At 43.1% G+C, this 27,472-nt stretch overlaps 2 protein-coding genes across 5 annotated transcripts; one reads left to right on the plus strand and one right to left on the minus strand.

Annotated features, from left to right (window-relative positions):
- Positions 1-26,119, minus strand: dnajc10 (DnaJ (Hsp40) homolog, subfamily C, member 10). Of its 4 annotated transcripts, XM_054786034.1 has the most exons (26): positions 25,913-26,119; positions 13,939-25,272; positions 10,887-11,130; positions 8,478-8,640; positions 8,350-8,400; positions 8,147-8,229; positions 7,842-7,973; positions 6,309-6,402; positions 6,146-6,223; positions 5,404-5,447; positions 4,654-4,719; positions 3,392-3,457; positions 3,214-3,303; positions 3,036-3,146; positions 2,863-2,977; positions 2,621-2,748; positions 2,417-2,533; positions 2,211-2,312; positions 1,907-1,967; positions 1,708-1,802; positions 1,499-1,632; positions 1,097-1,150; positions 866-1,013; positions 660-782; positions 399-506; positions 2-309 (listed from the first exon to the last, which is right to left on the minus strand). In XM_054786034.1, exons 3-26 carry the CDS (start codon positions 11,109-11,111, stop codon positions 298-300), a joined length of 2,400 nt encoding a protein of 799 aa, XP_054642009.1. In that variant the 5' UTR covers positions 11,112-11,130; positions 13,939-25,272; positions 25,913-26,119; the 3' UTR covers positions 2-297. The 4 variants fall into 4 exon arrangements, with proteins under 4 accessions (XP_054642006.1, XP_054642009.1, XP_054642008.1 ...); XM_054786031.1 differs by lacking the exons at positions 13,939-25,272; positions 25,913-26,119 and adding an exon at positions 11,879-12,212 and having other exon boundaries at positions 1-309; XM_054786033.1 differs by having other exon boundaries at positions 13,939-26,119.
- On the plus strand, positions 12,309-20,605 carry nup35 (nucleoporin 35). Its single transcript, XM_054786036.1, has 9 exons — positions 12,309-12,744; positions 13,681-13,848; positions 13,902-14,065; positions 14,136-14,187; positions 14,370-14,478; positions 14,566-14,635; positions 17,823-17,951; positions 18,025-18,147; positions 18,232-20,605. Exons 1-9 carry the CDS (start codon positions 12,732-12,734, stop codon positions 18,307-18,309), a joined length of 906 nt encoding a protein of 301 aa, XP_054642011.1. The 5' UTR covers positions 12,309-12,731; the 3' UTR covers positions 18,310-20,605.
- Positions 26,120-27,472: the final 1,353 nt, after the last annotated feature.

Genomic DNA, 27,472 nt, shown 5'->3' on the forward strand with positions numbered 1-27,472 from the left:
AAGAATACATAAAGTGCATTTTGAGTATTTTGATTTTATTTTTGTACATTCAAGAATATAAATTGTATGGTGTGTGTGTGTGTATTTGTCAGTAACAGTAGTGTCTCACAGTTTTACCTCACAGAGTAAATACAAACCACAGAGACCCATTAAAAGACATCTAAAGAAAGCAAGGCAGAAGTAGCCGATAACAAGTGTCCAGTGGGTCATCATTGCTGCGTCTGTCTTGGAGTGTTGGCAGGTCCAAACCTGTCTCCTTTCTGCGGCACTATCCCTGCCCGAGTTGGCCATGCCTCCTCAAAGTTCATCCTGTACAGACAGCAGATTTCACACTCTTCATTCCCACCATGATGTTTGTGTTATTGTTTGTTTGTAGTTTGAGGCCAGTTGTCCCTCACCTTCATTTTGTTGTGTAACCGTAATGACAACTGCTGCAGCCGCTGCCTGATGGTGTCTGCGATCATGTTAGCGTCCCGACTATTGATGCCCTCTCCACTTTGTGCATTCTGTCAACACACGCGTCTCACAGTTAGAGGAGTGCTCACACTTGTTTGTTTGTGTGTGTGTGTGTGTGTGTGTGTGTGTGTGTGTGTGTGTGTGTGTGTGTGTGTGTGTGTGTGTGTGCGTGCGCGCGTGCGCACGCGCGCTTGCATCCTCACCCTTTTGGCGTGCTGGTATGGGTAGAAGCGGACCGTGGGGTAGGCGCTGATTCCAGCTGATTGACAGGTCTGATAGTGAGCCTGACAGTCAATCTTGCCAGCTCGGACCTCCCCTTTCAGGACCTGTCAATCACACAGGGATGTGCCCTTTTAGAGCACAACTACTCATCTTTCTTCTGGATCAAAAACAGGAAAAGGCGTCTCACCCGAGCCAGAACCTCAAACTCGGGGGCGAAGTGCTGGCAGGGTCCACACCACGGGGCGTAAAAATCCAAAACCCAGTGGTCCTGACCTGCCAAAACCAGAGACCTGAAGGAGTCTGGAGTCAGATCCACAGATCCTCTGGGTAGCGCACTGAATGTGAACACACCACCAAGTGTTAATCAAAGACGTTCATGTTTTAACATGTACCCAGGTGAAGAAAGATGACAACCCACCTGAGGGCCCACGATCTCAATGAATGTGCGTCTCTGTGCCAGCCGTTGTAACTGCTACACAACATTACAACAGTTATTTAATTATTCTCTGTATTGTTACTGCTGCACTTACAACTTCTATTTAATAAATTCATATTGGTACTGCTACACAATATTACAACTATTATTTAGTCTACAGTAGATGCATATCATAACCGCTACACTTTATAACTACTATATAGTCAATATTGTAACCGCTACAATATATTAGAAGACTATTTAATTAGTCTGTACTGCTACACAGCATTACAACTACCATTTAACTGCCATACAACATCAACACACAACGTTACAACTACAACATTACATTACAACTACTATTTAATTACTCCTTGTGAAGCTGTGGCATGTTTAAGTACATACGTGTGGAGACCCGGTTTCTTGGTGCTTCCTGAGTACAAACGAATTTCAGGATACGCTCGCACGTGATGACTCTGGCAGAACGACTGATAGCGCTGACAGTCCACAGAGCCGACCAGAACCTGACCCATCAACATCTGTGAGGTGAGACGCATGTTAGACACTCTTTAATACTGGTAACAGTCTCCGCCTAGTGCGTGTGGTGGCTCTACCCGCGCCATGCGCCTCCACTCTGGCAGCAGAGCCTGACAGGGACCACACCATGGAGCATAGAAATCCACTGCCCAGATCTGCCCTTCTTTTCGACCTGAGAAGGACAAAGAACGCCAAGAGAAACGTGAAGTATATGAAGACATAAGAAACACATCCATTTGAGAAAGGTTAAAACCACACGTGGAGCATGAGGTTCACCTTGCACTTTGTCAGAGAAGCTCGAGGGATCTAGAACCACCACAGATGGGTTGACCAGGTCCTGCAGGCACAGAAACATACATGTGTGTGGTATCCTTACAGTATCTCACAAAAGTGAGTACACTCCTCACATTTCTGCAAATATTTTATGATACATTTCACTGGGACAACATTGAAGAAACAACACTTTGATACAATGTGAAGTACTGTCCCCTCAAAATACCTCAACACACAACCATTGGCAACAAAGGTGAGTACACCTTTTGTGTTGTACTATATATGTCTTACATTAGAGTGTACGTACCTGTATGAATTCCAGGATGCCATCAGCAGAGTGTTGTCCTTCATATTCATGAACAAAAGATCCATTGAAAATGACAGTGGTGGGATAAGCCTGTATGTTATACTGACAACATGGACACAACACGGTTAGTGTGTGTGTGTGTGTGTGTGTGTGTGTGTGTGTGTGTGTGTGTGTAGTGTATAGAAGCAATGGAACAGCCCACACACCATGGAGCAGAGGTCCCGGTGGATGGTACAGTCCAAAGTACCAAACTTCATCTGTCCGGCCAGGTGAATAGAGGCTTTCCTCAACTCTGGAAGCAGAGCTCGACACGGAGGACACCACTGTCACACAACACAACACAATAGCTATACACATTACAACTTGCATTTAAGCTTGCTGACCAATTTAAAAAAAAAAAAAAAACTGACAGGAGCAAAGAAGTCAACCAGCCAGGGCTCTTTCTGGTCCGAGGGGAAGTTGTCTGGCCTCAGAGTGGTCACATGAGCGCGGACGCTGTCCCGGGCAAAAGCTACAATGTTGTAGAGCACATCCTTGCCTGCAGTGGGGGAACCAGATGATGACACCCACACCACAACAACGAGCTAATAGCCAAAGGACAAGGAAGGTAGGATGGCAGCATTGACAGCAGAAGCCTGGGTAACAAACTGACCGTGGTGGATCTCAAAGTCATGGATTCCCAGGCCTTTGAAGACAGCCACGCAGGCTTTATAGATGTAGAGAGACTGACACAGCTGTGAGTCAGCAATGCAGTCCACTCTGCCCACCTGGATGGACACACAGGTCACACATAGGAGACAACAGTAAAAAACAGAGCAGAAATACCTGTATGTGGTCATTGCGGAGGAAGGCCTGGAGCTTCTTGTACTCATTGGAGGCAAGGCTTCTGTCTCCAAATGTGAAACTGACCAACCAGCGATGACGGGCCAGCTTTCTCTGAGACAGGAAGTAAAAACCGTCAAGAGTGGGGATGCATTCTAAGAGTTTGATGAGGCTTCTTTACATGGAAGGTGTCAGCGGTGAGCAGTTCCAGGTCAGGAAGATGATTAATGACCTGAACGTAAATCTCTCTGCTGTCCAGACTGCTGAGCCACTGGGAGAATACGTGCAACAAGTCAGTACAGTACTGCATTGTATGTCCTGATGTGCATGTGTGAACAGGAACATGCACGCCAGCTCACCAGGATGCTTCCTTGCTGATTCAGAGCACTTCCTGGTGGGAATAAAGCAGTGGCTCCACTGGTTACCTAGCAACAGAAAAGAAAAACAATAGGAGAGATGGCATTATGTAACAATAACTCCAACTGCTGTCTTTTTTTGTTACTAGTAAATCATTGTTGAAGTTAGATGAAAGTTAAAAATAATAAAAAAAATAATTATTGTAGTATATATGTAGATACACGACTCACAAAAAGTTAGGGACATGCACAGCTGTTGTGTTAGAGAACAGCAAGTTATGCGTTAAGTATTGAACATGTTGGACTTAAATAAATTAAGTTTAAATTAAATTCGCCTGTAAAGTTTATACAGTTGGCTCATCTTGAAATGTATCTGAAATATCCCTAACTTCTTGTGAGAAGTATATATAGAATCTGAAGGTCCTAAGTAGAGCTTCAAAATTAAAAAAAGAAATGGGAGGGAGACCAAAAAGTTTTTGAGTAAGTAATTTATTCCAAACAACCATTAAACAACAACATTCCCATTTAGCCTCCTGGAAACACTGGCATCAAGCATGCCTAAACCAATTTTTGAGGTGATTAACAAGAATGGTTTAACTACTCATTACTGAGTCCTTTTTTGAATATTTTGTTTCTATTTTATTATTATTTATTATTTATTATTATTTTATTTTTTTCTATTTTGATTACCACCCTATTTTAGTTGTTTGAAGCTCTACTTAGAACCACCTTAAGATCCAACAGCGCAAAATGTAAATTCTTTAAAAATATATATATATATACTATATATATATATATATCAGGAGTGTGTGTGTGTGTGTGTGTATATATATATCCATCCATCCATACATTTTCTATACCGCTTCTCCTCATTAGGGTCGCGGGGGGCATGCAGGAGCCTATCTCAGCTGACTTCGGGCGAGAGGCGGGGTACACCCTGGACTGGTCGCCAGCCAATGGCAGGGCACATACAGACAAACAACCATTAACACTCACATTCATACCTATGGACAATTTAGAGTCGCCAATTAACCTAACATGCATGTTTTTGGAATGTGGGAGGAAACCGGAGTACCTGGAGAAAACCCACGCATGCACGGGGAGAACACGCAAACTCCACACAGAAATGGCCATGGGAGAATCGAACCCAGGTCTTCCCAATATATATATATATATATATATATATATATATATATATATATATTTATATTTATCTGTGTGTGTGTTTAACACTGCTGACAAAATGGATAGTAATGTATTTTTACCTGGAAACTCTCACAGAGTTGTTCTTGTGTGCTGCAGTCCATCCATCCCACCTTCACCAGACCTTCCTACACAAACAACCAGCATGACTACCTGTCTGAAATTACTTGTATATACAGTAGTACTACACAGCTAATTTCCATCCTTGGCCCCTTTACATGTAAACAAACACAATTAAAACAAATACAGAGTAATACAAAATAAAACTCACATACGTATATGTACTGTTTCTGAACACTACACTTGAAGAATTGTCTTTATTTAAAAAGGTAGCCACGCCGAATACTTTTATTTACATAATTCACAGTATCCGTTCCTTTATTAATTGGACACCAGTTTTTCCTGTTTTCTGTATCCTGGTTGTAAAATGACACCCAAGAGTCAAGGACTAAAACCACTTGGTTGTAGTGCCTTATGGAATGGTTTGCACTAAAGAGGAAAAAAAACAATACCGTACTTGGAATTTTTTCTTTTGAAATCTCTGGAGCTAGTACTTAAAAGTTCTTTTTAAATGTATATGCAATATTATGTTGTATATTTAGTTTCAGACAATAAATGTGCTCAAAAATGCATAATACATTTATTTATATAGAAATACATTTTAACAGCTTGGCTTTCCTTAGGGCCTATGTAACCTGTTCTGAAATAGTTCTATTACTGCCATTGGCCATGGTAATATGGATTTTAGGCCAAAACGCCGCTCCCCACTACTCGTCTGTGGGTGTAATAAATGCAGTACAGTGTTTTCTCACCAACATAGAGGCCAGTTTCTGTCTGGTTCTTGGTTCCAGGCAATCTGTCAAAAGAGCAGAGGTGCTTTGTTAGTGTAACCTGCTTAAGTCGATCCTGCTTATGTTGATAACCCATCAAGTCCTGGTCCACCCTGTCCACTGTTATTACTAAAAATTACCCGCTTAGGCCAGTGCTTTTGTCAATATGCAATTCGAGGCCAAAAAGGGTCATTTCTATGAGAAGAGGGTCAGTTTATGTGGACATATGTTGTAGTATTGTTAACTTCATCTCTATCGCTAAACAGTGTGAAATGACAACGGCAATACTGTACAACTACTGTCCAGTTGCCAAACATTAAAATGTGCATATTGTGACTTCTTGCTCAGCGCAAAGTAAGCTTCAAAATAAAAGCATGACCGTATTAACCTTGATTCTATAGGCGCAACTAACAAAATGCACCCATTAATTTTTTTTTTTCAGCTGTTAGCCACCGGAAGAAAGACATGCGCATGTACGCATGTGCTTTATTGTCATTGTAGTCAAGACATACACTGTATTGCAACAGCAGCTCTGTTTGATAAGAATATGAAATATCAGAAATAAATGTCCAAGCAATGGATAGTTTTCGGTATTGATTTTGGTTGTGTTGACAACCGTTTATGTTGACGTGAGTCAGCCTGTCCAAGGGACGCTGAAATAAACAAGTTCCACTGTAGATGCTAATCCAACCTCAGTTAGCTCATACTGTTGTGTGCGTGTTACCTCCTGTGTCCGAGCAGAAGGTGATGAGCCAGCCCAGCCCTGCTGCAAAGGAGCTCTCGATCTCGCTGAACACGTTACCTGGCAATAACACAGCCACCTTGTCAGGTCAGGACGATCAATTGCAGGCCTGTCAATCACGCACGTGTTGTGATTAGCGCCTAACCTTGCCACAGCTGAGTGACGCTGGTCTTGATGAACTGCATGCAGAAGCTCACCAGGTTGTCTCTCGCACGCTCGCCACTGAACTTCTCAGGTTTCTACACAGGCAAAACCAGTTTTGAAATCCATTTTCACCATTAATCTTTGGTAATTACATCTTTGATTGGGACGGATTAAAACATATGGCGCTGAAACTATTTTTGATTAACTATTTTGATTGACAGTGGCTTTCAATGTACAGTGGTACCTCGGTTTTCCTTATTAAATATTTCCCAAGGGTCCATCCAAAACCGAATCATCCAGACACACACGAATGTTAACACAAACACTTAAAATAGAACAATTATCATTTTACATGCAGAAAATAATGTAAAATGCATATAGATGACAAATTAAAGGGATAAATGAACATTTTACATCACTTATACATTGACTGAAGAATCTTGTGGGAAGGACTGGCTAGGGCTGAGGGGGGAGGACGGGAGGAGACAGCCACACGCACGGCAACTCTGTACTTTGCTACGACTTCTTTCTTTTCATTCAATAGTGTTTCTCACCTTCCTTATCAAAGTGCTGGCACTTGCAACTTTCTTTGGCCCCATGCTGGTTTATTTTGTAGCCGTACTCTATGAAAAAAGCAAAAGCTTGTGGTGTAACTGTGTTAGTTAGCAAAGAACTACAGAGTCAGCCGGTGATTACATCGTAGGAGGGGGACTGAGCTGGGGGACAATAACTTCTGGGTGGGAGTTGAGAGCACGCTAACAGGTACGTTTCGTAATAAAGACACATTCTGAACACAGCTGGACTCATGTAGTGTATTAATAACACGGCAAAAGTGAGTCACCAACGCGTGGAACTCTTTGTTTGGGTACCTGATTCCGCGAAATGATACGCGGGCAAGCAGCTTTGGTCCCGCACAGACCTCTGTGTGAATGTGATGCAAGAGTGATGTTTCTCTGTTGTCTTGTGTAACTCTCTTGTTGTGATTGTCATCTTTCTTTTTTATGCTGCAGTCTAAAGCAGTTTTTTTAAGTGAGTCAGGCCCCAGTCATTGTAACACAGCCGTTGCTTTTAATTCTTCCTGTTTAATGAGTTACATAAAATGAATGACTAGTTTGTTAGGTGCAATGTTTGGCTGTACTATAGCAGAGACAGTGTACAAAACCTGAGACATATACTTGGCAATTTTCTTCGAAAACGGAGGTGTATAAAAACCGAAGTACCATTGTATTTTGAAGTACCATGTGAGGGTTTACATTGATTCCAGACCAATATTGTGTTTGTCTCATCACTTCCAATTATTAGTCGTCTGAGTTCGTAACTGCGTTCATACTGAGACGTCAGTTGCACTCAAAATGGTGACAGTGCATCGATGGACACTTGCCAGCTTGTCATACAGCGTCAACACACGTATGCACTCAAAATGCTAAGTGTAAGTAGTATGGAAGTGTGTGTGTTGAGACACAGCCTATGAAATCTATCTTTGACCGTTCTTGCAGTGATTTTTCTGTTCATTAGTCATAAAAAGTTCTGGTACCTGTCCTGCTCTGAATATATAGAGACTGGGGTAGCTGCTGATGCCTTTCCTTCTACACAGGTGGTTGTTGTCACCACAGTTCACCGCCCCTATCCTGATCACGCCATCCATCTCCTTGGCAAACTCTCTCCACTGAAACATACACATACAGACAATTCTCAGAATATCACACTGTCATACAAAAAAAACTTGGCAGACAGGTGACAATGAAACTACAGTATAACAATTAAACAATTAAAAATAACACACAGCTGGTAAGAATACAGTTACCAAAGTGGTTCATAAGCTAAAGATGCTTGTGTTACCGTTGGAGCAAGCTGGTGACAATGTGAACACCGCGGGAAATAAAAGTTGATGAACCAGATCTCTCCTGAGTTCACAGCAGCCTCTGAAACAAACACACAGCACACATATTTCACTTTTAACACTAAAGCAGAAATTGCCATGTTGTTTCTGTGTAGCAGGAAAACACTCTTCATAATCTAAAATGCAAGATTTCTATTCTTACCAAAGTCTCCGCTGTCCAGGGTGATGATCTCCAAGTCATCATCATAGATTCCTGAATACAACAGCATGGAAGTAATAACCTAAACAAAAATAGTGGACTGATGATCCAATGGTGCCACCAAAAGTTACCAAAGTCATAGCGGTAGTAGTTCCAGCTCTCGTAGCGTCCTCCCTGCTGCTCGTCCAATCCCTTCTCTCCGTATTTATCATATTTCTTTCGTAGGTCCTCATCCTTCAGAACCTCGTAAGCTCGGTTCACCTGCAGAAACTTCTCGTGGGCCGACGTGTCCCCCTGTAGACATTTTTATTCAATGTTAAGACTAGACTATACGGTTTTAATCAGAACCATGTCCAAATGAATGGTGAGTGTGAGTTTAAACATCTATGAGGGTTTTGTTTTGGTTTTTATAGGGCGTCACTCACTTACAGAGAGCAAACGCACAGCAACGTCCTGTTGTGACCTGCCCTTTTAGCAGGGACAAGTACACCCAGATTCTTTTTTTCTACCAGCTGTGAAATAATGCTAAGAGTCTCAATTCAAGTATACAATTATTAAAAAGGTGTAGATACAAATAACTGCATTGCCAGCGCTGGAGAGAACGATCAGCCCACCAATCAAGGTCTAGCGAGGTCCAAGCGATCGCTGAAGTGAAACTGAGTTCCTCTTCCTCATCTACCTGCTGTGGAGGTGGTCCCAATGGTCAGAAAACTTCCTGTTATTGGTTTGTCGGTGCATTGGTCTGACCTGGGGCTCGTTACACAAAACTAGTATAAGGGATTAAGCCGGGATATCTTGTTTATCCTGGCTCAATTCATCCATGATCCGGTTGCACTAAAGTGGGATAGTGGAAAGTGGGATATACTATGACATAAGTTAGCATAGAAATTTATTCTGTGGAGTTGGCCTGCTCCAGAGCAGGCTAATATCCAGAATCTATTTAATCGCATCCATTGTCTCAGTTAGCAGTCACCATAAACGGAATCTAGGCATTATTCCACTGCCCACTACATTATCACATTCAACAAGCTGGAGTGAGCTTAACCAGCTGCAACTCAACACCAGCAAGACAAAGGAGATGATCATTAACTTCCAGAGGAAAACATCTCACTTTACACCGGTGAACATCCAGGGAGCGGACATAGAGTTGGTAGACAGCTACAAATTCCTGGGTGTTCACCTTAACAACAAGCTGGACTGGTCCGTCAACACCCACGCCCTCTACAAGAAGGGCCAGAGTCGCCTTCACCTGCTGAGGAGACTGAGGTCCTTTGGTGTGTGCAGGACTCTTTTACGGACCTTTTATGACTCTGTGGTGGCCTCAGCCATCTTCTATGCTGTGGGCTGCTCGAGAGGGGGCAGCACGGACAGGGACAGGAGCAGGATCAATAGGCTGATCAGGAGAGCGAGCTCTGTCCTGGACGGTCCTCTGGACTCCGTGGAGGAAGTGGGGGAGAGAAGGATGTTGGCTAAGCTGACATCCATCATGGACAACACCTCTCACCCGCTAGATGACACTGTTGTTTCCCTGAGCAGCTCCTTCAGCAGCAGACTGTTGCACCCACAGTGTAAGGAGGAGAGGTTCCGCAGGTCCTTCATACCGACCGCTGTCAGGCTCTACAACACCTGCACCACCTGAACCATGTTATAGTGCTTTACTTTACTGTTCTCTTTACTTGTCTTGCTTGCTTGCTGCTGTAACAAGTAAATTTCCCCGCTGTGGGATAAATAAAGTACATACATATATACATACATACAACTAGACCAGTGTTTCGCAATTATTTTCTGTCATGCCGACCCAGGGGACAGAAATGTTTTCACGTCCCCGATTTTAAATATTATTGACAAACTGATCATATCTATTTATTTATCTGTACTGTACAGGTTGAACTCAAAACTGAAACCATGAAAATGCAACAAAATGGAGAGTTGTGAAGCATACAAGCGTGTTCAAGAGTCAAATTGCTTGCTGAGTACAATAAATTTGTACATGTTGGTAGGTCTGCAGTAACACTGAAAGTACTCCCTGCCTCTCACATCCCCCAACCTCCCACCTCCACCCGTCAGTCCAATGCGCCCCGGCAGAGGGGCCCGTCCCACAATATGAGAGCACTGAAATAGACCCACAGTTATTTAAACGTGATCATTAATTTCAACCATTGACAATAAATTAGTTGAGATGTTTCAATTAATCAGATAATTCTCCCATATACTATATATAAAATACACATCCCATATAAATACAAATACACATCTACACAACAAAAGAGTTACCGCTCATGTCTTTAAAGAGGTACATCCCTCAGGTCTGGCTCCCCTGGTAGCCCAGCTAACTTTCATTTTGAGGGGTTTTGTGTGTGTTTTGACATTTGTAGCATTTTGATTTTGCATTTGTTTTTGGTCCTACAGCATTTATGTGATTGTAGCGTTTTTAATTTGCAAGATTTCTCCATTGCATCTGTTCTATGGAGCTGGTGTGGTTTTTTTTCAGACCATTGCAGTGTTGCAGTGCACGTGCCCCTGTCGGCCACCGTACTCACTGGGTTCTTGTCAGGGTGCATGGTGAGTGCTAGTTTCTTAAAGGCCTGTCGGATCTCCCTGGTGGTGGCTTCCCTGCTGACCCCCAACAGGTCGTAGTAATCTTGACTGGATGCACAAACGACCCCCAGCAGGGTGACAAGGAGTAGCAGCAACAGAATGATCCGGATGGGACGAGGACTCTGAAACTGGGACACATGCCTGCGCCACATCACTGGTCCTTCCATTGCATCCACTAGAACCAAACTGGGACAGGAAGACACAAACCTCTGGCAAGTTAAACATAGTTGATGGAGAGGTTCCAATTCACTTACGGTAACCTTCCTTAGTTTAAAACAAGTGTACAAGTTACAATGTTCCTTCAAGCCGCTGTTTTTCCACTGTTTTCTGTTGTTGTCAAGTTTCTTTTGTACTACAGACTGAATGGACTTCAAAAGGCTGAGAAACAGTGGCCTTTCCAGTCTTCTAGTTACAATAATTTCAGTAATGTATTTCATTGTCTACTAAATGTACCATCACTCTCTGCATAATTACCTTTCTTCATATCATGCATGTAACATAAACATCAAACATATCATCATCATCATATTAGTATCAGTTTCATTTTCAGCTTGGATTACTATTAATGTTATGTGAATGAGTTTTTAATGAAAGGAAAACATGCATTACGTACGAATGCACGTTTCCTAGGATATTAACAATGGTGACCATCGCACACAAATCGAACATTAGAACGTGCAAATGAAAAAACAAAGCCTATGTTCCAGCAACAAAAGAACACGTGAATTCAGGAAGACTTTTACTAGCTAGCAGAAAGGTTACATTGTTGATTTATATGCAAGCTAGCTAAGCTAGTAAGAGTAGTTTCCATACGGTTAATCAATATTGAATAATTATCTTTCTGGATTCGTAGTGATGGTGTGCTTTCTGTAATTAGTGTGGTTTAAGTTAGAAGTCACTAAACGCGCCAAAGTTTACCTTGAGTTTAGCTAACCTCTGAGGTGTCTTAAAACTTCCAGAAGTCTCAGATAATAACATCCGCATCCACATCCACATCCGGATCTCGCCGGTATCAAGTTTGTCTTAATACCGGCTTCACTTGACTTCACTTCTGTTTCACCTGCATTTCAGAATAAAAGCCATATAGTCTGCCAGCCTGAAGTACATGGAGGATAGTTTCTGTAAAACGTTATTTCGGCGAGGTAAATATCAATGTTTACCCAATTTCTTTTGTGCCTCCACCCATATTTCTATACAGAACAGTTAATTTTTTTGAGTTTTATTTTATTTTGATACTTTGACCATTCGCTATGGGCGACGTCATTCTGCTGACGTTACACAGACGTTTGGTACATTCACGTGCGTAAACGATGACAGCACATTTTGCTGTCAGTATGATGTAAATGATTAATCGAGAGTTCATTCCTCTGCTATATTAAATATTAAAAATATCCAGAATTTTCATTGGAAAAACTAAGAATATTTGCTTCATATTTAGATGTAATGAATAACGATTGGTTAAGCACGAAAACCTTTAGATCCCTGAACGCATCTTTTCAGATGGCTTTCACTTCCGGTGTGATGATAGACACAGACCCTTCACGCCGCAACCGGCAGGAGCTCCAAAAAAAGAAACAGTTTAGACCGCGTTACTTTAGATCTGGAAGTCGTTCATAAAATCTAACATTTACATGACATCAGTACACTTCTTCTCCGCCCCTGAAGACTTGTCACTTCCGGCACCTTGACACGTTTGCTAGTGCTGCTCCTCTCGTTTGCTAGCATTAGCCTGGCGTCACTTCCTACATTTGAAATCCGCGGCCACGAACATAAGTTACCAAACGGTGATGGAGCTACAAGGTAAATCAACATTTAAGTGTAGCTACACATGGTACAGCCTGCTCTCTATAAATGCATGTTATTTTTTTATTGTTAGCTATCTTCTGTAGTTGCTAGCGATCAAGGAATGTTATTTCACTTTTACGGACTTTTTCTGGCCATTTCTGTGTGGAGTTTACATGTTCTCCGGGTACTCTGGTTTCCTCCCACATTCCAAAAACATGCATGTTAGGTTAATTGGCTACTCTAAATTGTCCATAGGTATGCATGTGAGAGTGAATGCTTGTTTGTCTATATGTGCCCTGCCATTGGCTGGCGACCAGTCCAGGGTGTACCCCGCCTCTTTTCCAAAGTCAGCTGGGATGGGCTCCAGCATACCCGCGACCCTAGTGAGGAAAAGCGGCATAGAAGATGGATGGATGGACTTTTTCTGGGTCATTAGATATTTTGGTACATATAACAACTCATATAATTAATCATATAACATACAACCGTTTTCTATGCCGCTTCTACTCATTAGGGTCGCGGGGGTATGCTGTAGCCTATCCCAGCTGACATCGGGCGACAGGCGGGGTACACCTTGGACTGGTCGCCAGCCAATCGCAGGGCACTTGTAGACAAAAAACCATTCACACTCACATTCATACCTAGATTAACCTAACATGCATGTTTTTGGAATGTGGGAGGAAACCGGAGCACCCGGAGAAAACCCACACACGTGGTGGACATGCAAACTCCACACAGAAATGCCCAATGGAGATTCAAACCCAGGTCTTCCCGATCTCCAGACTGTGACTGTGTGGCCAACATGCTAACCACTAGACCACTGTGCAAACTCCAGAAAAATTTCTACAATGTGTTAAAATGTCTACAAACCTCGATGTCTTTGAATGACCATTATTGTCCCCTAGTCGCCAATTAGAGTGGAGTTTGCTTAAATTTGTCTTTGTCCCACAGTGGTCTCAGAACCCATGACACTGGGTTCCCCCACCTCTCCGAAGCCCACCCCGGGCGCTCAGTTCCTTCCAGGCTTCCTGATGGGTGACCCGCCTGCACCTGCAAGCCCGCAGCCCCGCCCCTTCAGCCTGTCCACGCCCATTTTGGAGAGCACAAGTGCCCTTAAAGGTGGGGTGAATACCTGTTGTGTGTGTTCTCTTGTGTTAACGTGTGCTCAACAGGTGCAGGAAGCTCCGCACCTCAGCCTGTGGTACCCACCCCAAAGGACAAGAGTGGAGCCCCGCCTGTTCGCAGCATCCACGATGAGCTGGTTACCCTGGGGACGCCTCTGAGCGCACACAGGCACGTTGGTAGTGTGGGGACACCTCTGAGCACACACAGGCAGGTTGGTAATGAAGCGACATCTCATTAACTACTGAGGTTGACTAATATTTACTAACTGTACGGGTGTGCAGTCTTTTTCCATCATGCAGTCTCCGGCGTCAGCACGGCAGGCGTCCACACCAGGTACACGCACACTAGCACTGTGTCTCAATTGGCCCACTTCCGTACTTAGCATTTTGAGTGCATAAGTGCTTTGAGTATACTTATTCAAGTGTACAGACAGAAGTATTCCATTTGAGACTTCGACTACCCACCGCCATGAGTCTAGATTGTTGTCATGCCACATGACCATGTCACGTGTCCAGGTGTGCAGCCGGTGTGCATGTCTCCAGCACAGGTGGACCCTTTCTACAGTCAGGGAGAGTCTCTGTCTTCTGAAGACCAGCTGGACCAGACCTGGGTCACTGTCTTTGGGTATGTTTGTTTAGTTTTTTCTACTTTACTTTACTGCTAATTCTGCTCTTCAGTGGAGTTTACTCATGTTTGTTTTTGTCCATTCAGATTTCCTCCAGCCTCCGCCTCCTACATTCTCTTGCAGTTTGCTCAGTATGGAAACATCCTCAAACACACGGTGAGACACACGCAGAGCTAGATCAACAGTGGACATGGCCTCTGGCTGCAAAAAAAAAACAAGTATGAAAAAGAAACAGTTTAAAGGGGGTCACGTTTATGGTCAGAGTCATGTTTAAAGAGTGTTCCTAAATTCTATACATGCAGTATAATACTGTGTATACATAATATACATAAAAGGTTTAATCATTCATTGATGAGGTACATAAGAAGAAATTCAAATTAAATCTAATAAAATAAAAGTAAAAAAGGAAATATATATTACAGTCGTCCCTCGCTACAGCGCTCCCTCACACTCTCGCTTTTTAAAAAAAATGAATTAATAAATGATCGCTGTTTCATGGTTACTATGGCCTATTAGTAAAAAATATATATATATATTGAAAGGCATTTCATATGTAGTATTCTGGTCACTAGGTGTCAGTAATGTTACATTGATGAGACATTGCTTTCCATTATATTACCTTAACTTGCAGCCATGGATGGAGTCCAATATGACATAGTGGGGGGGAAAAAAAGTTCTTCTCCCATTGCGTGTGGAAGTGAACGTTTTTGGCTTCTTACGATGCCCTTCTTTCCCACTCTGTTTCAAACCCATTCTTAAGTTTAGAATAAATTGGAGGCTAAGTGATTAGCTTGGTAGATTCTTATGTTTAAAGCGGCGGCCGTCTCGTGTCACTCCAGAGAACTCGTGGCCTGCGCATAGGAGTTGCACAACGTGGTGTAAACAAAATCTAGCACTGTTCAATGTATACCAGATTCATGTCAGACTGGCTCCCCCGGATATCAAGTGACAAATGTTATAGTGAGGATGGGTGATGACTGATGTCGATTGTTTTTTTAATACCATGCGATCGACTCACATTACGTTCGAGATACTACAACAACAGGGAACTTTCCCAATGCTAACGGCGAGTTATTATGTCTTCTTATTGCTTATCATTAGGGATGCTCTGAATCGGCCGATTTCTGGGAAAAAGCACGTAATCGGCATATGCCGATAAATCCCTTTCAGCGCCAATCACAAAAGCCGATCACCTCTGGCTCGTACTATTGAAGCATGCAGCCTGTAGCGAGCGTCTCCTGCCCACTTTCCTTCCCTTCACACTGCGCAGGCGTGCCAAACCCATAACAATCATGTCTGCCGATTGGGACTGACCTGTCGTTTGTGAGAGTGATATCAATTTGCACCCTGCAAAACATGCCACGAAAAATACTTTGCTGTGGTAGAACATTAAAAAGCTTTAATTTAATATGGCATTTGAAGAACAAACATTTACGGAGTATGGTGAGTTTTCGAGGCTCACGACACTCTCACTTGGAGCCCGCTGCATGAAAGTCTTGCTAGAGTCCTGCTAGAACAACATCACATTATGTACTCTCACATCCAAAGTCTTGACGTTTCACCACAGATGTGCAGTGGTGTGTATTTCATTAACACATGTAGAATACGTGATTGGTAACCAGATCCTCCTTGCATGCATACATGTACTGTATATAGTGGTGTGAAAGTGTTTGCCCCCTTCCTGATTTGTCTTTTTTTTTTTTTTGTCACACTTAAATGTTTCAGATCATCAAACTAATTTAAACATTAGTCTGTGATAAAACAACTGAACACAAAATGCAGTTTTTAAATGAAACATTTTATTATTAGGGAGAAAAAAAAAAATCCAAACCTACATTGTCCTGTGAGGAAAAAGTGATTTTCCCTCCCTTTAAAATATAATTCAACTGAGATTAATTGAGATCTTTCAGTCAAGAAAAGGTTATAAAGCCACTTCTGAAGCTTTGGGACTCCAGCGAGCCACAGTGAGAGCTTGAGAGCTATTATCCACAAATGGTGAAAACATGAAACAGTGGTGAACCTTCCCAGGAGTGGCCGGCCAACCAAAATTACCACAAGAGCGCAGGGACGACTCATCCAAGAGGTCACAAAAGACCCCACAACAACATCCAAAGAACACTGTGTGCCTTGAAGTGCAGTAGACACAGATTTCTGTTGGCATTGGCTTGGCAAGCTCCACATTTACACCACCAAGTCACACCGGTTGTGACTCTCTCGGGCTTCTAAAACCTGTCGCACATCCTCCCTATAGTCAGACTAAAATAAGATTAAGGTTCTGGATCCTCATTTGTCCAAAAGTAGTCAGCCATGGCTCTCACAAAGTCTGCCATGGTTATTTACTGATGTTGTCGCTGGCTCTGTGAAATCAATACACACAAGTCACATGCTGTGACCATGCAGCAAGTCGATAAAGCGTTGGAGATTTTTTAGAGGGCTTTATAGTCGAAATAGGTGTGTCCCATTACACTAAGTCCCCAACTAACGAACACAGTTGGTTCCAGACGAACGTTCTTAAGTCGAAACAAAATTAATATTACCAATAATATAGGTACTACATGTACGTGTATACATATACAGTATATGCGTATGTACTGTATGTAATTATGAGTTTGGATGCAGTAGTGATATTAAACGAGGATAATTAATGAAAAAAACAATAATAAAAATGATATAATACGTAATGATGAATGTTATTTACCTTTGAAGAGGAGTCGTCGAGCATACATCGTTGTGGTGGAGTTGGAGGAGGAGATATTGGGGAAAAAAAGGACAAATCGTCGTCTTCATTAGACTCTTCTAAAAGAGGTAGTGTTCTGTGGGTGGTGTAGAATTAAGCAGGCCTATTAACTCTTCATAAACTTTAATCACATGCTCTGTCCCGGTTGTATCATAAAGCTGAAACTTAGCTTTACATTTACCGGAAGCTCGCCAGCGTCTGTTGGTCCCATTAGCAGTGTCACAGTGCCCTCTACTGGTCAAGCATGTACAGTAGCAGTTTAAATACACTGTACTGATTGAGCAGCCTAAGCACTACAAGGCAAATAAAATAAAATATAAACCAGTCGACTTGTGTTCGTATCGGCGAGTGTTCGCTCGTCGGGTGTTCGTAAGTTGGGGACCTAGTGTACGTGCATTGTTAGCTCCCTCATGCTGGCTGTTTTTCTCTCTTTAGAATGTACAGAAAAGGGAATGATGCGTGTTCATGTTTCACATAAGGGTGATGGGCAAAATTCAGTCTTCCTTTAAAACATTGCCTGTACACTTAAAAAAGGTTTTACGATGGCCACAATATGACCTTGGCACAGATTACATCTGCTTGTTCGTGGCACATCATTTTGTGCAGATGGCGTCTCCTGGCAACTGGATGCATCTTCAGTATCAGTCCAGACTGCAGGCCAGGAAAGCTCTGTCCAAGGATGGCAAAGTGTTTGGAGATGCAATCATGGTGGGAGTCAAACCCTGCATCGACAAGGTGTGTGTGACCCCACTAGCTAACCAACTGTGGCCTTTGACCTCAGTCTTAAAAGAAATGTTTCTGTTGTTAGAGTGTGATGGACAACAGCGAGTTCGCCGCCTCTCCTCTCCCCAGCTCCGCCCTCCCGTCTACCCCCCGCTCCGCCATCAGGCCGCTCAGCGCCACCTACAGGAACTCGGGCAGTGACTACCAGGTGACCTCTGACCCCTTGATATGACATATCGGACATGCCCTGTTAGAAGATCATTTGGATTTGAACGTCAGTGCGTGTGTTTAGGTGGTGGCGGACAGACAGACCCCCAGGAAGGATGACAGCTTTGTTTCCAAGGCTATGGAGTACATGTTTGGTTGGTGACATCACTGGATACCTGATGCTGATTGGATGGATGAATGCTGTGTGTGTGTGAGGAGGATTCTCTTCTTTTATAATGTGATTTTTAATGTGTCTTGTTTCAATAAAGTTTCTACACGACGAAGTGGGAGTGTTCTCTGAGTAGCCACCAGAGGGCACTGTAGGTCTATTAGTATGCAACATAGGAAGCCTGGACAGGAACAACATACTCCTCATCCACGTGGGATTGTTGCTTGGTTGAAAGGTAAATATTGGTGACACCTTCAGAGATTGCCCTCTAGTGGCCTCAGGAGTTACAGTAGAGGATGTGACCTTTGACCTGCATGAGTGGGAAAGTGCAGGCAGCTGCAGATGAGACAACGGTTTCATTCTGCTGCGTCCACCTCTGTGCATGAGTAAAGCAGTGTGTTGTGTTGGAAATATGATTCAGCAGTTTAGCTGAAACTAATTTGAAAAAGTTCTCCTTTGTAAAAAAACAAAAAAACATTGCTTATGCGTCAGAAAGTTGCTACAACACAAATATTTAGAGGAAAGTTCAGTTTCACATCTCAAAGTTTGTTGTGACAATCAAAGTCTTGTTCCCACAGTTGTCATGGGAAACGTAGACAGGAAGGACATTTTTCAACATTCATTGGACGCTATTTATACACACAGCACGCTGACCTTTCACCTCGGTGAATCAGCACATTGACTTTTTCCAAGAACAGCGTGAATGCATGGTGAATCCAAACGTTAAGATATTTGACTCAACATTCCAAAGGCTACATCCCATAATAGTAAGACTCTTCAACTGGCGAAGAACAAGAAGATGTTTAAGGAGGGAGATGTGCGGCCCATTAGCCTGTGGACACAACAGATGCTTTGCTCCGCAGGCGTGCTGCGTCTGTGTTGCCGTGGCAACGCCCGCAGTCATGCCAGCTGTTCTACTTCCTGGGGTCAACATCAACTGGATTGGATGTCAGCATTCTCCTTAGGTCCTTGCTGTGTCTCAAATGGAATACTTCTGTCAGTACACTTCTGTAAGTACGCTGTGTACTTGAGTGTATTCCTGAGTGCGCCAATTTTGACAAAGTCGTTGGACACTTACAGGACATGACATAGAAATATTTATCCGCTTCTTTGTCTTCTCTCTTTTTCAATGGTGAATTCCACTCAAGTTATTTTTTTTCCCCCTTCCACTGCATAGACATGGTGGTGACCATTGAGGGTGGTAAGTGTCCATCACTGTGAACTGACAATTTTGGCCTTTTTTAGTCTAACATCCTGGTACCGACACAGTCCACTGCATTTTGCTGTACTTCCCAGCGTGAACCCACGTATTCACTCAAAAGACTAAGTGTAAGTACAAATAACAGGAAGTGCAGGCCCCTCACATCCTGTCTCACTTCCTGTGTTCTTGACTCGTTGATTGTCATGGAAACTTGTTATCTCCGGAACTAGAAAGCGTTTAGAGGATTGCTTAGAGGATTGCTTTTGACGCCGGTCATCTTCGATGCCCTAAACTCGACGGTCATCATCCAATGAGAAGGCAGAGTGGCCCCCAGTGTGACATTCGCTCATTAGGAGGGACGACATGTGACCAGGCGTCAAGTGACTCCCTGTCAGCCCCTCCTCATACAATGTGTCATGGGTTCAAGGTCACTGAGGACTACACCGTACCTCCCTCACAAATCCCTCCATAAGCTTCAAATCGTCCAGAATTCAGCCGCCGCATCATCACCCGAACCCCTTCTTTCCATCACATCATCCCCATCCCGCGGCGCCTCCGTTGGCTCCCTGTCACATCCATCCATCCATCCTCTGTGCCGTTTATCCTCACTGGGGTCTGTCCACCTCACCGTCCCACCTGCTCTCCTCAGCACCATGGGTTGCAGAGCTTCCAGCCTCTCTGCTCCCAAACTTTGGAACTCTCTCCCACCGGACATTTGTTGTTATGTGTGCGCTGCTTTTAAGTGGATCTATGTGCCGCTTCCTTGGGTTCCTTGCATTATTATTATTAGCATTATTAAAAGACACAATGACTGTGTACTACCACACCCCCCAAGCAGTGATGTCACAGAGCGGCACGGGTGGCGAGTTTCACACACACACACACAATTTAGCAAACTTTCAAAGTAATCAAGTTGTTTCTATCATTTATCATATTGATTTTTTTTTTACATCAAATTGGGTAAAATACACAAGTACATTGTTTTTTTGTTGATTTTTTTGTGTGTTTTCTTTCACTGCATTGTTTAATAAAGCACTTTTTACTGACAACCACATCTTTTCCTCTCTGCCAATGTGTATGTGTGTGTGAAGTCAGAGATAAGCAGGTCACCACAGCCGCAGAGAGATAAAATTCAGGATGAACCCCCAATTCTCCTCCCTCACACACACACACACACACACACACACATACACTGGTTGTAACGGTCATTTCAAGCATCAGTTTCCTGCCGGGGGAGATTTCCACTGCAGCACGTTGACATCAATAACTGCTGCTCCTTAGCTTAAGGTGCTAATGTGTCATGTCCACAAAAACTTGAAGCCGTTTTATTTGGTCGCTTTGGTTTGGTTAGCGCCACCTGCTGCTCATCTTGCCAAGTGTGTTCTTGTCACACTGGAGGGTTGATGCAATTAGGGCCTGTGGGCCACACGTGCTGTTTTGAGTGAGGCCGTGAGGGAACCGGATTGGGAAGTATGAGGGACTTCACCAGAGGAAGAACATGAAAGAGCTTAAAAGGAGCGGTATTAGCACATATATGAATGTAACACGGCACTGTGTGCGCGTGTGTGCGTCAGTGTGACATTAGGAAAATAAAACAGGGCGTCGCAGTCCACACGCTGCATTGATGAGCGACCTCGCGGGGGGGGTAGCGCAAGGCCAAGTCGGGAAACGGACTTCCTGTGGAGCACAATGGCTGTTGTCTCAGACAGGAAGTGACATCTTCGTCATCATCAAGGACTCGTGCAGGAAGACGCTAGTGTGGGTCAAAGCTGGCGTCGAGGACAGAGTGACGTCTTTGTCCTCTGATCAAACTCACCCTGCCAATTATCTTATAGTTCGGACTGTTTGACATGAAGTTGTATGACATCCCCTTCAGCATTGAAGTCCAAAAACAGCGACTTACCCCCCCCCCACTTGGTCTCCTAAGTCCAGTTCTGGTCAGATTTCTGTAATGAAGAACGTAGTTCCACTTACTTGCCGGGGACAATTAAGTAAAGAGTTTGGCTTCTCTAAACAATATGCCTTCAAAAGATGACAACATTTGTAAATAAATATCGTATCTAATAACATCTCATTAATTAATAATGATTTCAGTTTATTTTTACTATATGCCGAGGTCGAATAAAAATTAAACAGTGGGCCTAAAATGACTGCGGGGCCTCATTTTAGACACCCCTGGTGTAAACACTGCCGGCCAAGCATGCGTCGTCCCCTCACCGCTGCCCTGGTACGTGACTATAAATCATCCTGTGTTTACTGAGCATGTGAAGACCCCGCCGCCCCTCCAACATGGACCAGACCCAGCAGACTCTGCACAGCGTGTATGTTCAAGGGTCCAAAGAATGAAGATGAAGACCAGCACGCCGATCCGAGTTCCTTCAGGTGAACGTCAGCTCAGATAAGACACGTCCAAACACCGGTTAGCTTGACAGAAAACAGAGCAACGAGACCCCGCTTACATATTTCACATGCATTCTCTTTATTACAACACACTCCACACCAACAGGGGGCAGCGTGTTCGCTGACCGAGTCAACTTTATGAGAGACGTCAGCGTGCCCTCCTAGTGTCATTCGCTTTTTCTTTGGCTTTATGCAAGAAGCCTCGGCAGGGGGAAGAAGGTGTGAAGCGAAGAAGAATACAGACAGGAAGTTACGTGAAGTAAGACCGGCGTCACCGCACGCTAACTCACTTGTTAGCAACATTAACATTTGGCACTATGAACACTGCTTCACTTGTTTGTACACGTGCATGACACTTATGAATGTGTGACTTAAAACGTTGACTGTGCACTTAATAACGCTTTTATGACGGCCACGGCTTGACCCTGGAATTGACTGTTTAAGACAGGGGTGTCCAAACTATTTCCACTAAGGGCCGAATACGAAAAAATCCAAAAATGTGGGAGCGCTATTCCTTTTTTTTTTTTAAACAAATAATATATATATACATATATATATATATATATATATACATATACACACACACATATAAAATATATTTATTCATTTTAGCAGTGACAAAGCATATTATTATTATTATTATTATTATTATTATTGTTATTATTATTATTATTATGATTATTATGGTGTGTTTCTCCTTACATTACTTTTTGGCTGTTTTTTGTTGGTTTTTTTTTTTTTTTTTTACAAATACTAATGTTCTACTTGTACATTTTCTTCTCATACTAACATGACTTATTCTCATAATATTTTGACTTGTCCTTACCGCCTCCATCACTGTTTGGTACGGTAACTGTACAACACGTGATAGGAAGGCACTCCAGCGGGTGATCAAGACCTCACAGAACATTGTTGGGGCAGCCCTCCCCTCACTGCAAGACATTTATAAATCTAGAGTCCTACGCAGAACACACAACCTCATCAAGGACAGCACACATCCACAACACTCATTATTCACACTCCTACCGTCAGGCAGACGCTACAGGAGTTTGAAGTCCAGGACCACAAGGCTGGCAAACAGCTTTTACCCACAGGCCATCAGGCTTCTCAACGAAGCACTCGCACACGCCGCACGCAACACACGCACACACTCATAGCACTTTATTTATTCATTTATTTATTTGTATTATTTATTTGTATTAATGTCTCTTCTGTTTTTGTTGCTTAATTTATTGGTATTTATGTTTCTTATGTTCTTATTCTTTCTTGTGTTTTCTTTCTTTTCGTGGGAGAATGAACAGAATAAGATTTTCATTGCATGGTATAACTGCTGTTTTACCATGCACATGACAATAAAACTCTCTTGAATCTTGAATCTTGAATAACATTATAGCATTTACCCAACCTGACTTTCCTCAAATTTCTCATTTAATCCTTTGTTTTTTTTTCTTCTTATATTACTTAACTTATATTACAACATTTTTTCCCCCCATTTTTGTTGTTGTTTTTTAAATTTTATTGTTTCCTCGTATTTTTAGAATGTGCCGAGGGCCCCAAAAAAAAAGGAGCCGCGGGCCGTAAATGGCCCCCGGGCCGCACTTTGGACACCCCGGGTTTAAGAAGTAAATGTACTTACGCTGTGTTTGTGTACTGTGTATGTACAAACACAAACTTCCCTTGTTATTTGTACACAGTAACAGCTTGTGTTGCCTGTGGGACAACACACACACACACACACACTCAATGTTACTGCTTCAGGCTTTTAACTCATTACTGACTCAACATATGGACACACAATCAAACACACACACACAAACAGGGAGTGTTATCTTACAGTTAATTAGCCTTGTGATGATGATGTGATACAGTAGACCGGAGTTTATTTACTTTGACATTCTGACTTCAGTCCGCAGCAGCACACAGGAAGTGCAACAACACAACAGACGAGAAGCGCCAAGATGTCATGTTCTGTTCAACGTTTGGTTTTTTTCTAAGTCGATTTTTGGCATTGATGCTGTCCTTGTCTTGCTAATGACCGTCGAACAGCTAGCAAACACACACACACACGCACACACACACATGCACGTGCAAGATCATGTACAAGAATGTGAATAAATGTTCCAAAAAAACATATTTCTATTTTTTAGATGTATTTTTTTGGTCAAAAAACCAGGGGAAAATGTTTTTTTTTTCAAACTGGCATCTATAGACAAAAAAACTAGCATCTATAGACTAAGAACTAGCATGCCAAAAGTTGAAAACTGGGATGTAAAGACTTAAAAACTAGCATCTATAGCCTAAAAACCAGCATCTATTGACGCATAACTTGCATCTGTCCGGTAAAAACTAGCTGCTATAGACAAAAGGTTAGCATATAGCCTAAAAACCAGCATATATAAGCTACTGTAAGTATTAGCATGCCAAAAGTATCTATAGCCTAAAAACCAGCATCTATTGACGCATAACTTGCATTTGTCCGGTAAAAACTAGCTGCTACAGACAAAAGGTTAGCATATAGCCTAAAAAACGGAATATATAAGCTAAGTATTAGCATGCCAAAAGTATCTATAGCCTAAAAACCAGCATCTATTGACGCATAACTTGCATCTGTCCGGTAAAAACTAGCTGCTATAGAAAAAAGGTTAGCATATAGCCTAAAAAACGGAATATACAAGCTAAGTATTAGCATGCCAAAAGTATCTATAGACTAAAAACCAGAATCTATTGACGCATAACTTGCATTTGTTCGGAAAAAACTAGCTGCTATACACTAAAGGTTAGCATATAGCCTAAAAACCAGCATATATAAGCCAAGTATTAGCATGCCAAAAGTATCTATAGACTAAAAACTAACATCTTTAGTCTAAATATTTGCACTTAGGCTAAAAACTAACATCGTCAAACTAAAAACGGCAACTTTAGACTTAAAAAGTAACATCTTTAGACTAAACTACCATGCAAACTAACATGCCGAAAGTTGAAAACAAGTGTCCATACACTAAAAACTATTCAACAGCCAGGGGGAAGAAACTGTTTTTGTGTCTGGTTGTTTTGGCAAACAGTGCTCGGAGAGGAGAATTGGTACAGTTTCTGGGCGGGGTGCAAGTGGTCCCGCAGAGATGTTGCCTCTCTTTGGAGGGCAGGCTAGTCCCGCTGGTTTTCTCTGCTCTGCGTACCTGATTGTCCGTTGCAGTCTGCTCTTGTCCAGCTTGGTAGTGGAGCCAAACCAGGATGGGCCCGAAAAGTCCACTGTCATCTCCACAGTCTTAAGGGGATTCAGTTCCAGATTGTTGTGTTCTCACGTCTGCGAGCAGATTCGTCACCGTCACCGATTAGGCCAATGACAGTGGTGTCATCTGCAAATTTCAGCAGTTTCTCAGCTGACAGTGTTTAAATCGTACTTTATTTACAAAGCAGATCTCCAATCGCACAGTGCGGCCATTGTCTTCATGCTAGATACTTCGTGGTCTGACTCGAACACGAAGAGTCAAAGCCAATATTCGTTGACACTTCGGTGAGCTGCTCAAAATCAGCTGGTGAACCACTTATGGCTCACGGCCTGCCTAACCTACAGGCTAAGAAATCTGAAAACTAGCATGCTCAAGTGAATTAGCAGTAAATACTTGCTTATCGGCGTGGTCAGCCATGATTTTGGTTTACATTTGACTGGAATGCTTTGAAGCCTGACCTTTAAACTCCAAGCGGGATATTTTCCAAATACAGCAAAATTCCTATAATTCCTTGTGTGGTCACTAGAATCCTTAAGATAACCACTGACTAGCATCATCCTAAGACTTATACCAAGCTAGCATCCTCAGGCTAACAACTAGCATCACTATCGCTACCATTAGTAGCTAGCGTCGCACGAGGATGGGAGTGAACCAGCAGAGATGGTTCTGACCCACTTTGAAGACTCATTGCAGATGAGTGAGATGTCGCACGTGATGGCGTCACAACACAACACGCACAGGAAATAAAGTGTGTGTCTTTACGCACGTTAGTCACCAGAAAATCATCGGCGAGCACCGCGGGAGGTCACTGCTTCAAAGTGGGAGATGTTTTCCTTCTCGGATCCTCATGCAGTTCTGCCCTCTGAAAGATGACAGAGCAGCACGCACACACACACACACACACACACACACACACACACACATGCACTGATGGTACCAATTAGCAGACGTTATCATGGCCTGGAGACGTCACAACTGCTCAGACGACCCCCCCCCCGCCCAAATCCCACAACCTCCTCCTTCCTCCCCCATGGGGTGTGTGTGTGTGTGTGTGTGTACATCACTGCTAAAATATTTACACTCACAGTTTAGATTACTGACCTACATTCATATGTGTGTGTGTGTGTGTATGTTGGTGACCACAGGATCATGTCCATATATGGATGTCTCTCTCTCTCTCTCTCTCTCTCTGTCACACACACACACACACACACACACTTCCTTGTGTTAAGAATGTGATGCTCTTGGGATCATCGTGTCCCCTTGTTGCTATGGCAACTATGTCACAAGACACTGAGGTGCTAACGTTAGCTTTAAAAGTTAACAAGTAACGGGTGACATTTACAAACATGTGGTGCGCACACACACCCACACACACACACACACACACACACACACACACACACACACACATATCAAAGTGTTGGGTCTGGATGTGATCAGCCTGAAGTGTCGTTAATAGAAGTGAAAACAGCACGGATGGGCCACCTATTAGCATTCCACTGATAACACACACAAATAGAGAAACGCCAGAGCGGGAGGGGCTACACAAACACCGCTGAGGTCACATGATCACGCACGTCAATCATGACAAGAGTGTGACAACAGCATCAATTACTGCAACTACTGTAGTTTATGATGCCGCCCCCTTCAACGCCATCTTGCTCCCGAGGCCACGTGTTGGCCACGCCCCTCGGAGTGCCAGCAAGGAAGTGAAAGACACGACAGGAAAACACATGACGGCCACATGACTGACGCACAACGCAGGGTGGCCATGGCGCCACAACACGGACCCTGCTCGGGACATGCCACGCCCTGCTGTGACACCATCTCTGGCTGGCCTGTCACATGACCTGATGACCATGACACGACAACAACACAACAATGACATGCCAGTGACACAACAATGACAATGGAACGACAGGACCACCGTACAATGACAGTGACACAGCGGTGGCACAATCGCACCACAACAAAGACACGACTGCGGCGTCACAACGACGCAAATGTTGCAAAAAGAAAGACGACGTCATGAAATAAGTAATGACACAACGACAGCAGCACAAATGCTGATAAAAGACAAAAGAACACAATAATGACACAAATTAGACAACAACACAAACGTTGCAAAAAAGAAAAACAACACGACGACAAAATAATGACGCAGTGACAACATCACGAACGTTGCTACAAGAACAACACAATGACAAGACAAAGGAAGAAAACAAAAACAACACAACAACGACACAACAATACAGTAGCGCAGCAATGAGACAGCAATAACACAACGACACGAGAGTGACATACAACAGCACAGCGCAACACA

Source organism: Dunckerocampus dactyliophorus, chromosome 9 (genome assembly GCF_027744805.1).
Source record: "Dunckerocampus dactyliophorus isolate RoL2022-P2 chromosome 9, RoL_Ddac_1.1, whole genome shotgun sequence".
Classification (NCBI taxonomy): domain Eukaryota; kingdom Metazoa; phylum Chordata; class Actinopteri; order Syngnathiformes; family Syngnathidae; genus Dunckerocampus; species Dunckerocampus dactyliophorus.